This window comes from Teleopsis dalmanni, chromosome 2 (assembly GCF_002237135.1).
Source record: "Teleopsis dalmanni isolate 2A chromosome 2, ASM223713v2, whole genome shotgun sequence".
Classification (NCBI taxonomy): Eukaryota; Metazoa; Arthropoda; class Insecta; order Diptera; family Diopsidae; genus Teleopsis; species Teleopsis dalmanni.
In genome coordinates this window covers 146,982,466-146,997,069 of record NC_051847.1, presented here as the reverse complement: position 1 = coordinate 146,997,069, position 14,604 = coordinate 146,982,466, and the positions used below count along the sequence as shown (strand labels likewise).

General features: G+C 28.6%; 2 protein-coding genes across 2 annotated transcripts; one reads left to right on the top strand and one right to left on the bottom strand.

Annotated features, from left to right (window-relative positions):
• Window positions 1-2,518, bottom strand: LOC119681879 (BRCA1-associated protein; the record flags this gene model as incomplete). The annotated part of the gene is given in 6 exon segments (XM_038095178.1): window positions 1-76; window positions 138-762; window positions 1,458-1,624; window positions 1,684-1,854; window positions 1,915-2,218; window positions 2,284-2,518. Coding segments are annotated over 6 exon segments (1,410 nt in total), but the record flags the coding sequence as incomplete, so codon positions are not given.
• A 6,922-nt stretch (window positions 2,519-9,440) lies between these two features.
• On the top strand, window positions 9,441-13,882 carry LOC119683031 (45 kDa calcium-binding protein). The gene is made up of 4 exons (XM_038096628.1): window positions 9,441-10,554; window positions 12,753-13,165; window positions 13,226-13,497; window positions 13,571-13,882. Exons 1-4 carry the CDS (start codon window positions 10,109-10,111, stop codon window positions 13,643-13,645), a joined length of 1,206 nt encoding a protein of 401 aa, XP_037952556.1. The 5' UTR covers window positions 9,441-10,108; the 3' UTR covers window positions 13,646-13,882.
• Window positions 13,883-14,604: the final 722 nt, after the last annotated feature.

Sequence of the window (14,604 nt, the reverse complement as noted above, 5' to 3'; positions counted from 1 at the left end):
CCAAGAGCTTTGGTTAGTTTGCAGGGCCTTACTTATTTGATTCTCATCACTAAGCTGCTTTTGTACTTCTTTCAATCTATAAATTATAAAATTTATACAAACAAAAAAATTAATATATAATTATTTTATAAACTCACTTGGTAGCATTCTGTGCTAATTTACGTTCAAGCGCCTGCTTTTCCTTAGTTAAGGTGTTTACTTTTTGTTCAAATTCATTCAACTTCTTTTTTTGGTATTCTGCACTCATTTCGGTACTTTTCCACCGCGTTTCAACTTCTAATAAACGCTCTTCAAAGTATTTACGTTGTGTTTCTAATTGTGAGGTTAGTAGATAGGAAAATTCAAGTTGCATTGAATCAATTTTCTCCTCGCCTTCATCATCCGGTGATTGTGTCGCTACAAGTTTCCCATCTGATTTGTTTTGCATAACGCGGTGTACAAAATTGTCTCCTGCATAATCCCAAACACTCGAGCTGCCTAATTGCATAGCAAAAGCATGATTGGTTGCACGATAATGTGCTGCAGCATGTCCACCTTGATAGCGCCCACAACCCACATGACCACAAATTAAACAAATCCATAATGAATCTGTGCCTTCACATTCCATACAAACTGAATCTTCCAAACTTTGTGGCGTCTGTACGTGACGACAAACTGGGCAAGTCGAATCACCCCATTTAATCAAACAACCAGCATGGAATGCATGATTGCAAAGGATAGTAAGTACGCCATCAACACTTTCATCCATACGTTCCAAGCAAACTAAAATAAGAATAAAAAAAATTATTTCTTTATATTAGTAAAATTCTTATATTAATAATCTCTAACGAACATTTCAGAACTAATTTCTGTCACAAATCCCTTAAGTATTACTGTAATCCGCCCTTCTTTATATAAAAAAGTATACAATTTAGATTTCTATTACTATGAGGTAAGATATAAATGTTTAAGAAGTTGGGTAAATTGATATCACCGAGAGTTTCACTAATAATTGTTCACGTATTGACTAACTTATAGGCTTCCAAATAAAATATATTCTTTCAAAAAAGAAAGTTTACTCAAGCAAAGGATATTATTCTTAGAATTTGTAAAGTAATTATTTATTTATAACGTATATTGGAAGTTCATAATACTATATATCTTACAAAGACTTCGACTTGGATTTTCTAAATCATAATTGTGCTTCTGTTTCTTTCATAATAATAGTTTATTGCTCGCCCATTGAAGTTCTATTGTTGTTACATCGGACAATAGATCTTCTGAGTTGTGCTACATGTTTGTAGAATAAAACTATATACATATGATATATAACAATAAGGCATTCTCTAGTTGGACCTACTACTCGCTAAGTTGCTGTAAACTACATAACGTTAAAATAATTAAAAAAAAGAAAAAAAAGATGACAATGTTATCATAACACAAAAAACTTAACTTGCTTATTTCATGCAATTTCTCACCTGGACACGTTGGAAGTTCTGTGTGCCCTAACGGTGGTAAGCCATCATCACCACGTTCAACCGATGATACCCAAACAGCATGACAAACTGAATCTGGTTCCAAAGAATTATAAGGTGCACCATTGAAAGTTTGATAAAAGTCTAAAGCAGATTCATTGGAACGAAATCTGTTAAGAGCAATAAATAAATTTTATATTAATTTTTATTTGTATATGATTAAACTTACTCTAGTAAAACCATAAATTGATTTGGACTGGCATCACGTATAATACGCACGTGTTGAATTTTACTGTGACACGGTGCAATAAAACTTAACAAATCATGGCAAGTTAAAATTGTGGGAACAGCCAAAAGACAAAGTTGATTGGAAGGCGCCTCTTTGATTTCTTTACGCTCACTAATTGAATAAAGTTAATACATTAGTATTTACATAAAAATTAAAAAAATTAGCACGTACTTTTTCTTATAGAGATGTATAATACCATTTGTTACTTCCACACTGGGATTACCAGAAAAATATGCGATCTCTTTCGGAAATTCTGTTGGATTTTGTCCTTCCTCCAATGGTGTGGTTTCACGCGAAGTAGATGTAGGAACTTCATGTCTACGTCGCATAGCACTTATATCTTTTTCTGACTCCAATATAATAAACTGATTTGTAAAGGTTTCAATTATTATTTCACTTGGCTTCCGTAAGCCGTGATCACGTTCACGTTCTTTTAATAGTCTTGGATTAGTTGGATGCTCTGCAGATACTGCTCCTAAAATCGATATGAACAATATTAATTATTCAATAGCAAAAAAAAACACTTTTCCTTTGTTTTACCGTAATCAGAATTTACAGTTGAATCGATTTCGATTTTAATAATACAAATTGAAATTTTGTTTGGCATTTGTTTATTTTATAGTGTGCATCAAATTTTTATTTTAATATATATTTCATAACTAAACTTCACAAATTTCAAAAATAATTTACTCAATGCTGCGAAAATAGTATCGCTTTGTGTCGCAGTTAAAAAAATGAATGCAATTCTTTCTACCAAACAAATGTCAACTCAAGTCAATGCACTGTCATCCATATTTTATTTATGTGCATAACTTGCCAACTAATTTTTTTAGTACAACAAAATTTGTACTAAAAATAATCATTTTAAAATTACAAAATTAATAAAGGATATTAAATTTTCCAGAATAATCTTTAAACAACGTGTTACAATAATTTTATTTAAAATATGAATAAAACTTTTACAATAAAAATATTATGATCAAACTTGTTTAATTGCAGCAAAATGTGTTTTCTTAACCTATGTACAGTACGCATACAAAGAGCGAATTATTGTATTATGACAGTACGAATTGTTTTCAGTTAAAATTTAGTAAAAATAAAAATTTACAAAGCACAAAAACACTTTCAAAAACGAAGTAATAATAAAGTAATAATTAATATTAAAGTATAAGTAGGAAAATAATATCTTTTCTTTTGTGTAACTCTTGGAAGTTATATATTAATTTATATAACTTAATTTTATAATTTAATTTATGTATATTTATTTATATGAAAAAAGTAGTTCTCTTTATTATATTATATTATTAATTCTCTTTATTATATTAAACTCAATTGTTTACTGCGTTTTATTTGTAGAGTACATACATATATGCAGAGTATATGTACAGAACAAATATATACTATAAATATAAACTATAATTATACACTATAAATCTGTCGAATACTAGTAAATTGAATTCTTCAAATATCTAAATAATTTCAACCTTCCTTTATCTTGACTTATTGTAGAACTTGTGGCTTTTTATTGGGTTCTTAGACGATATGAATATAAATCATAGATATAGATTGTAACACGTAGTCTTATATAAAAATCAATATTAGTAATTTTTTACTTACCCTTTTTGCTTAGAAAATCTCGCCCAAATTCATGGAAAGCTGAATCAGGAAACTTATAAAAACGTTTCTATGTCATATAAGAAAACAATTTGGGTATAATATATGAGATATTTAAAAGTGCTTTATATAAAAATGTGGGATATAGTATTAAGCATGAAAGCATAGGACACTAAAAAAAGATTGATCAAACAATCAAATATGTTTCGGCAGACATAATTGCCAATATTCACCGTTAAGTCTTCTGATACTTCTTGTATAACTTACAACTATTTTTTTGTTAATTTCTTTCACTTTAATTCTTTTAAAAATAAATCAATTAAAAAATACATAGTAAACCTAAATATTGGAATGTTTGGTAATAAAATTTGCATACTAATAACGCTATCTTTTCTAAATCCAACGAGAAGTAAATATTTTATTGTAGTTTTTCTGCTGTAATAAACTAAAGATGCTACGTCTTCCTAAACCCTAATTAATTTATAACAACTTCCTTTTAAATTCGACTAACACCGCGTAAATATGCTTTTAACGACTTATAAATAGCACTTTTCGCCGATATACATATGTAATACGTATTAGAAGAACTTAAATATGTACAAATTCTTTTCATCTGTTACCTTACCAATCTTCTATAATTTTTTTTGAAGTACTAGGTTTCGCTGTGTCACTTGAATATATGCCTACACGTTGTCGAAATCTAAAGAGTGAATATCTTGATACCTAATATATCAGACATATTAAACATATTAAAAAATTATATTAAAAAATTGAAAAAGGATATCAGCATTCCTTAACTAATACGAAATCTGTTATCTATTAAGAAATACTTCTTAACAATATTTTTTCGCTACAAGCAAAAGCCAGTACTCTGGTTTTTTTTTCTATCAGTTTGTCGTGTCTGAAAACGTTACTGCACCACTCTATGAAAAAAACTAACATAAACCGTAAATTATTGGCAGGGACTCATTCTAAACATTCTTTTGTCAAGTATTTGAAAAATTCAACTCTTACTATATATTGACAATACTAGAACGCGTTACTTGTTCACTAGAACTTACCCTTGATTGATTGATCATTGAATGTTGACATGAAGCCAAAGTTATGATTACATTGAAGGTCCGAGTAAATTCAAATAAAGTAAATGGATTTTTTGTACTGCACTTATGTAAATATTTATTTATTTATTTATTGCACTTATTTATTATTTTTCTGTTAAAAGTTTACAAATTTATTTATTTATTTTTTAAACATCTTGTAAAATTTTCATAATAATTTTCATAGTAATTCCTAATTTTACTTATTTTTATCTAATTTACCCTACTTGAAATTCTGGTTAATGCCAATATTAGCTGTCATACCGACATAATTTACGTACACAGCCTTAGTTCTACATTGAATGCTATCTCTTTAATAAAATTTGCGAGCCGTTACATGATAATGGAGATCTAAAATGAGCTTAGCTTCTAGCTTGTTTAAAATTAACTAAGCATTTATTATATTTTTTGCTTCTTATTTCTTGGACTAAACCGTATATTATTAACTCATTTTATGAAGTATATTCGTATATATTATTTCGTTTATTATTACATCATGTAATTACTATTGTATCTAATTTCATAATCTACATAAAAATACAAATACAATTCTTTTCATTTTAAATTCCAACGCTAAACCAAAATTAAACAATTCATTCAACTTGCATTTTAAAAATGCTTTCAAAAGAATAACAAAAACAGTAAGAGCAACTTTTTCACCACTACCATTCAGCTTTTCACCATGCTCCTTTTCGCTTATGAGAGCCAAAAGTTGTTACCACAATAACAACAAAACACGTCCGTAGCATTCGCATAACGGGAGCAAAACCATCTTTTGTTTTTTAGTCAATGGCTGATGTTATTACTGTACGCTTAAAGACGGTGCTGTGCGCGGCTTTTGATTCAATGTGTAATAAAATTCACTAATTAATACGTATAATATAGTAATTTAATTATTATATAAATAATAAACAAATATCGAAATTCATAAAACGTGGTGATTAATAAAAAGTATGTTAATTAAAATTAAATCAATTTCGAAAGTAAGTTAACATATCGAGCAACACACATTATTGTGATTGTAAAACAACGTAATAATTTGTTGTTGTTGTTGTTATTATTATACTTGGCCTAAGGCAAGGTGTATTTAATATGTACGTTGACTGAAATAGGTTACATACATAGTGCGAAAAATCAATTTACAGCTTTAAATTTTTATTTAAACATATTACTAAAAATAACATATGATATTTGAATAAAAATCAAATAACTGGAATAACATTTCAAACTCATATATGATCTACGAGTATAACTAAATTTGGTTTAGGGTATGTAACCGCTTGTGTATATTTGTTCGTGTTAAGCCAAAATAACATAATAACATTGGTGTGATAATCACTCTTAGCCGCCCTTTTGACAAAATCAACCCCAATCGCATGTACGCAGTGCCGTTGGGGCAATCCTTATGTTTGTTTATGCACATATACCCGTACGCGTGTACGTGTATGAGTGAATGGCGCGTACACTAAACAACATGTAAGTTAAACCCCAACAAGTTAACACATACAAAGGCTCACCAGTAAACAAATAAACAACAAGCAAGTTAACAAAATAACTGTTATGACGTTTATTTTCATTTTGTGCCTTTTTTGGCGTCTGCTTGTGGTTTGAGCAACGACAATGCCGCTCATTTACACTAACGTTTATTCATTTGTCTTTTGTTGGCGTTGTGTGTAGTTACTTTACGTACACTAAGTGTGTGTGTGTTTGCTCGCTTTTTGACTTTTTGCTCTTTTCATAGTAAATTTGCATCACCTCAATATAACAACAATGCAACAGTACACTACGTAGCATAGAAGCTCAAACAGCAGCAGCAGTAGCAGCAGCAATAACAACAACAAGAAAAAGAACACCAACAACAGTGACAAAAATAAACTCAAAGTTGTCTCTCTTTATTTTTCTATCCGCCCACTACCCACTACTTCCTTTCCGTTTACCTATTATCATGCGTGAGTATGCACTTTCACTTTCTATTAAAACCTGTTAACAGCGCATATGAAGACTACAACAAAAGTGCTGCAGGCAAAAGTGCATTGCAAATAAAATTTCCAACAACAATAACAAAAGCAACAACGACAATAATAACAACAACAACACAGTCTTGCGCCACTTAACTTGGGCAAGTGGTAAAGTTGCTTTGCTTGCTTGCTGCTGACTTGCTGTATATGCAAATGCACTTCACTATTTACTGTTGCTATCATTGTTGGTACTGTTGCTATATGGTATGTGTTTGCATAGTGCGGTGAAGGGTTGGCATATCTTAGCTGGCGTAGGCTTTTTATTATTCTATTTTGCTTTATTCTATTCTCTGTTTAGTTTTGCTGAATTTAGTTTGATTTGGTTCACGTTTGGTGTTTGTTTATTGCACATTAACTGGTTGAGTTGCTTTCGCTTTTTTCTTGCTTTTGTGTGAGTGTTTTTGTTTATATTACTACAAATGCCGTTTATTTTGCTGCCATTACTTGATTAGGATTTGCACAGCGTAATAACAAAACAAGTTTACACAGCAGTAATAATAAATAAATGTTAAATAATCAGTGCACCGTGGAATAAAATTGTAATTCATGTGCTTTAAATTTCCGAAAATTATGTCATTCAATTAAAATCGTTTAAAATCGAAGTTTTTATGTTGATTAATTATTTCTAATGAACTGTTTGTTATACACTTAATTGAACTAACAGCTTGAAGTTAATAGGTGTAGTCATCTAAGTATATAAATTTATCAAATGTATAATTTCATGCGTTTACGTACACAGGAATATGAACGCACTTTTACTAAGTTCAGACAGTCAAATTTTCTTAATTTCGTAAAAATAAAATTAAGTCAATTTCAAAAATATTCATAAAGCCTCAAATTAAGGAAATTATATGTGTTTTGTTAACAAATCGATTGTTAAAAATTACACGCTCCAAACACCATTTGTATCTGGGAAACTTTGAAAGTTGTTATTATAACTGTAAAGGATGACATTTAGTAGTTTTATTAGTTTTAGTGGATTTCAGGTATGTGAATTATTATTTTTCACACTATTTTAAATTGATAACAGTTACAGTACTTTCTCTCTATTCAAATTTAAAAATATTCACTACTTTCAAAATATTTCCCAGTTTTATTAAAATGAACTGTCATTGACATTTACGATTATATGAACGCACTAAGTGAAATATTTGTGTAAATTTATTAATGTGCTGTATAATAACACTATTAATATCAACAATAATTAAGACAGCACAAAATGCAATGCGCAGCAGCGCAATTTTTCAGCCAACATCGATGCAATTTTAAATATTTGTGAAAACTTTATTGATCAGCTGTGTCGCTATCAATAAATTATAAAATAAAATACCTAAATTGAGGGAAAAATTTAAACTAAACAGTATTTACAAGAATACTTTTGTGTAAACTATTTTTCATATAAAATTTGACACTTCATTTTTGTGTTCTAGTTTATATTCTGAGCTTTACAAAATGATTCTAAAAATTCCAAATTTATTAATGAAGAAATATGAAATATGCATAATATATTCCTAAGTTTTTATAGATGTTTGCATTTGTTAAATATCAAGGTACATCCATGATTCATTTAAATTTTTAATTAGGATTAAACTGATGTGATATGATATGGTGAGATAATTTAGTAAATGACGAACAGTGACATCGAAAAGACTTTGGGTCATCTATACCCTGTAACTCGCATAGCTTTTAAAAGGATATGTTTTACATTTGACAACAAATCTTATTAAAAACAGAAACTTAAATTTCTATACTTTTGAGTGAAATCTTCGCAAAATTTCAATGCTTGATAAGCTCACCTTACCAACAAATTAAAGTAAATAGGTTTAAAATTTGTTTAAATAGGACTTACAGATGATTAAACAATTCTGATTTATAGTACTTTAAACTGAATTTGAACTTTTTTCACTTACCTGCGTGATTTCTTATGGACGCCAATTAGATTTATGTGTTATTATGATCAATGATACAGATTTCACGAGAGTTAAAAAACCTTTATAAAAGTTATAGATATATGAAAGTAGAATCTTGTCATGTTTTATAAGTCAGGGATTTTTTCTACTCGATTGATTAACTATCAAATCTAACAATGGTGTTGTAGAGTATTACTAAAAGTAAGGTTTAAGTACGTTTGGATACAGTCTCCTTCTTGGGAGTGAGTGAGGCCTATTTAATATCTTAGCTGTTCTTCACGTTACAACTAATGTATGGACAATACAGCTCCACATCAAATAACCTCTACTGATAATAGTATATTAATAGTATGGTATACCTCTACATTACCTCGATTGGTCAGGACATACGAAACAGTGGGCTTTGACCCTTACGGTACCAGATGTACACCTCCGGTCGAGTCCACAAGTGGCTCACTACCATTTATACTACAAACAGTAACGGGTAAAACCTGCTACTTTAAGAAACTGCCCAATATAAGGTTTTTATTATCAGTTTGAAATTTAACAGCCCAAAATACTTTTTCTTTGTTAACTACTGCTTCATGAGCTGGGGTATGTCTAACCTTTTAGCTTAATTATCTATAACAGAATACTCTGCCATATGAAGACTATAAGACAAGTACGATTATACTAACCAGAGAAATAATTATCTGCAACACAGTGACTTGTTAGTAAAGGCACAACAAGATCAATTTGAAGATAACCTGACTAATTTTAGGAAAATCACTTTTTGTAAAAGACGTATAAATTATTGATTTCTGTAATTAAAGCATTAAAAATGAAAAAATCTGGCAAATAGAATGCATATAACCAAAAAATTATTTATTTTCCAAAAAAATTAATTTGCAGAAAATTAATTTACTTAATACTCTCTAAGAATATTAGAGTGAATCTTAACCTCTACTCGTAATAAAGTTTTTTCTCAAATCTATTAATTTTAGCTTAAAAAAAAATTTTATTGTTCTACTGTAATATCTAATTAAAAGTCACAATCATATTTTTTCTTTTAGCCAAATTAAAAATAAAATATTTTTTACAAATTAAAATATCACAAATAAAAAAATAAAAATTTTATCTGTGCTGTAAATGACGCCACGCTATCGTCTTTGTTGTTAACATTCCACCACTGCAATTGTTTGAGTGACGAAGATGACATCCAACTGGTTTTCGAACAGCATAAAAGTGGCAACAGCTTCAGCAGAACCCAATCGGAATTCATTAAGCAAAGGCAAAAAGCCACAAATCCACTGCCAACAATGAAAAAATTACAATAAAAAATCCACAAAAACAGTCGAAGCTGAAGCAGATACTTTTTTAAAAGCACAAACTAAAGATACAATAAAAGTCAGTCAGTAAGTCAACGAGCGTACAAAATAGAAAAGGGGCCAATATTGTACGTGGTCAAGAGCATGGAAGTTAAATAACGGTAGCAATAATTGCAAAATATATAACAAGAGGTAAAAGGGAAGGAGAAACCAAAACATAAAAGCCAATAATTACATACAAAACATCAATAACCACAAAAAAAGCGAACAATCGAACAAATCTCCAAATACTGCAGCACTAACAACAATAATAATATCTATAACAACAACAACAACATCAACAACATTGGAAAAAGTATAAGTTTTAGTACCCATTACGGTTCCACTTCTACAACACCACTTAAACCTTAAACCTTACAATGTCAGTGGTTAAAAAACTCTCAAAAACGTTTCGCTGGTTACGTTGGTCTACAGTGTGTGCAATATTATTTTATATGTTTTTCATCGGCTTAATACTGCATAGCACCACCTACAAACTACAAAGCACGCTCAGGTCGCAACGTCAGACCGACCAACTTAAACAACAAGACCATAACCACCATCAGCAACTGCAACAACTGCATCAGGAAGCAGAAAAATCCAGTTCAGTTTTAAATGGTAACAATGTATTGCATGCGCCACCAGAAACATCGCATGCCGGAACTCTGCGCTACAAGAACAACAAAAGTCCCCAGGACACGAGAAGGGTGGCAGCTGTATTACATGGTGGTCGACGCCAACAGAGCAAGTCAAGCGAACCGGAAACTGTTATTTTAGCTGCGAGTTCAGGGGATGAGAAGCACATTTTACGTAAAGCTTTCAAGAGGTGAGTAAGAGTTTAGTTGGTTCTTCATAGGTTGTGTGTATGAAAATAGATTTTTATAATTTTGGTGGGAAAGCAAGACGACATAAAATTTTTAGAAATTTTTTTTCTATTTTTAGAAATTATTTTCTATAATATTTTCTAAATATTTTTTAAAATATATATATATCTATATAAAACTGACTTATTGGTCAATAAATATAAAATATATATATTTATATCTATATAAAACAGACTTATTGATCAAAGTTGAAAAACAAACAACTTTTTAAATTAATTTTAAAAAATATATTTTATTTGCTTCGATATTTTGATTATAGTCTATAGTCTTCTTCGGGGATATAGAATAAATTTAAATTTGAAAAGTGTTAAAAAATAACTTTCATCAATGATACCAAATAGGCTTTTTTGATACCAGACGCTTTTTATTTTATTTTCTTATAGATTAAAAATATTTGTCTAAAATTCTTAGTCTGTATATATTTTATAAAGTCAGAAGAGAACACCCCAGTTTTCATTGTTTAATGCTCCTAATAGTTCTTTTTTAATAAGAGTGAATATTCTGTAGTTTATATCACATTTATTTTATAAGTTGATGAAACCTAATAAAGTGAATTATGTCTTCAGGCTGTTTATAATTATAGATGCATATAACATGCTTGTAAGTCTATGTTTAATTGACTTATAAATTAAAAGTCTATAATTTAATCCAAGCAATTTATACTGAATGTTAAAACAAATATCTTTTTATGTGTTTATGAATGAGGGGAAGTTTAAATGACTTTAAATAATCAAAACACATTCGATTTTTTTCATCACTAAGATAATTATTATAACTTGTATCCTATATTTGAAAAGATCCAAGACAAGTTGAGAATTTTGTTGTGTTTTTTAATATTTTTAACCAATTTTCAGTATTGACTTTTTAGACTAAAAATTAGTTAAAAGTCAAAAAAAAAACATTTTGTGAATCCAATATAAAAATAAAATATTCAATGTATATGTAAATCAAATAATGGTGACTACCTCTAAATATTACATATATATATTTCTAACTATTAGTCAAATAATAACTCACAAGCTAAGTCAAGCTCGACATGGCCCACATACTTTAGATCTAGCAATACAAACTTGATCTACAAAATAATATCTTAAAATAATGTCGTTTCTTACAAGATACTGATATATACTGCGCTATGGAGTTAGACTGACCCTACCACTTTGTACCTACTTTCGGTCATGTACGCTGATGTCCGGAAAAAAACACTTGTTCACCTATTATGACACTGATCAGACTTATCTAGATATAAATTCTAGCATATGAGTACGTTATTCTTTAATTCAGTGTACATCATCTAGATCCTAAAAATAAGTTAAATAAGCAAACAAAATTTAAATAAATTTGAATAAAGTTATTTCTTAATTTAAATTTGCCTATCTGAGTTCTTGGATTAGATCGAAAAAACTGTATCTTTAATACTATTTATTTACATATGTACTTAAAAAATTAATATTTATTATTTTTGTTATTATTATAATATTTTTTGTTTTGTAAACTTGATTTCTGATTAATTCTAATTTCACTAATTAAAAGGGTGAAATTAATTAGATTATTATTAAAATCATTAGAAAAAAAATTCAGTAGTCTTTACATAATTCTAGAAAATTATCTATCGAACTTTTATATCTTAAAACTTACACTAAGTTTATGAGAAACCATATTTTAATTATAAATACTTATATATTTTCAAAGTTCCTATTTATATTTAATTATTTCTGAATTTAGAAAGTTCAGCGAACTATTCTGCTCGATATAGAATATTACACAATTTAAACGTATAATAAACTGAATTATTTAGTAATAATTCATTTTTAAAAATCCTTAATTTTCCCTGCTTTTGGTTCAAAGTTTTCATTACAGTCAAATTTTCCTGAAATTTTCTAATTCTAAAGATTAGTATAAGTAGTCATTAATAATATTTTCTCATAAATGATAATACAATACTTGAAAGCCAAAGAAGTATTCTAAATTGCTCTTCGACTTCATCATCAATAAAATTAACTTCAGAAGGCCACAATAGCTACATAGTATAATTTTTTTCAGCAATTAATTTTCTAAAAATTAATTTATCATTAAATCTAATATAATGAAATATATAAATACACTATAATTTACATTCACATATATGATTGTCTTGTAGAGCTGACTTAAATCACAATTCTGAATTAACAATACAAGAATTGGCTTTGCACATAAACAAAAAAATTATTGAACATATTGAAGAGGCCATACAATTGAATCCAAGAGAGTTTCAACGTGTCGATATTTCACCACCTGACGGTGTAGTCACTTGGGATGAATATCATCGGTTCTTTTTAAAAGAACATGGTATGACCGATGCTGACATAGATGAACACAATGAAATTAGACATACAACTTTAAATCGCAAGGCAAGGGAGGATATGATGCGTGATAAAGCACGTTGGTCTGAAGCGGCACGTACAGATCTTTTTAGTTTAACCATAGATGAATATTTATCATTTCGGCATCCAGAATCGAGTATATCAAATTTATTAGAATTAGTTGATGATCTGTTGAGACAATTTGATCAAGGTAAAATATTCGGTAAATATTATCTATATTAACAATAATAATTATTAATTATGTTTTCAGACGGTGATGACCAGTTATCAATTGAAGAATTTTCTGAAGTCAATATGGATGATGATGACGACCTGATACGTAAATCATTAATATCGAAGACAGTTGTAGAAAGACGTGAGGAATTTAAACGTATAATAGATAAAAATAATGATGGTAAGGCAGATCGTGGTGAACTACTAAATTACGTTAATCCAAAAACCCCGAGATATGCATTACAAGAAGCTGCTACACTCTTTGCATTGTGCGATGAAAATAAGGATGGTAAATTAACATTGGATGAGGTGAACATACTATTTTAAAGGACATATAAATATTTATATAAATATTATATTGATATAATATTTTTTATTACAGATCACTGCAAATGCGGAAATATTTCTTACATCAAAAATGATTGACACTGCCAATAGTTTTCATACGGAATTTTAAAGACTTGTACGCCACTGGGACAAATATAAAGAATTTAAATACTCGTGACTACTAGGAATACTTTAGAAAACGCACTATATTCGTAATGGGTTTGATTTAGAATTTCTTTCACCGATCTATTTTGAATGAAATTACTATATACATTAAGCATTTAAACTATCACACATTTCAAGCATCTTGGCGTAACTTTTCACTTAAAGATGAAAAGGAATTGTTTAGTATCACAAAATTAAATGAAAAAAAAATTGAAATTAGTGAATAAATTATTTAGTTACGCTAGTGATATTAATTACTAATTAGTGATATTTATAATATATAAAAATTCGAAATTGTTATTGTTGTTTTAATAGTTTTGAAAAATTATTAAACTTATAATCGTTTAAATTGTACTTAATTAGTTTATAAGCGAAATATGTAAAAATTAATGTAAAAAGTTTAAATTATTCATAGGAATTTTTTATTCAATAATTAAAGAATTTAATTAATATAATTATTTATTGAAATTATTTTTCTAAGGGTATGTTTAATGTATATGTTTACTATTTGTAAATGTTTTAAATTATATATTTGAGGTAGGTTAGTATTATATTATTTATTACTAATTCTTTCATACATTCTTAGTATTATTGTTAAAATAATATAATTTTTTAGTAGTATATTTTACATTTCTATAAATAATTATTTTTCCGTATTCATCTTGAACAGACATAAGTTTTTATATACAAAAACTGCAAAACTGACAATTTTCCGAGACTTTTTTATATTTGTCACTGATTTTAAATCCTATGTCATAATTTTAAATTTTATTTATGTATACAAAACAAAATCTGTGTCACATAATTTTTATTCCGGACACCAAGGCCCACTATCAAATATCTACTACTAGTACGTGTTAGTATTCATGATTACATTGTCGCGTGCCATGTTCTTTACATAATCCATAACTGTCACACGGCACT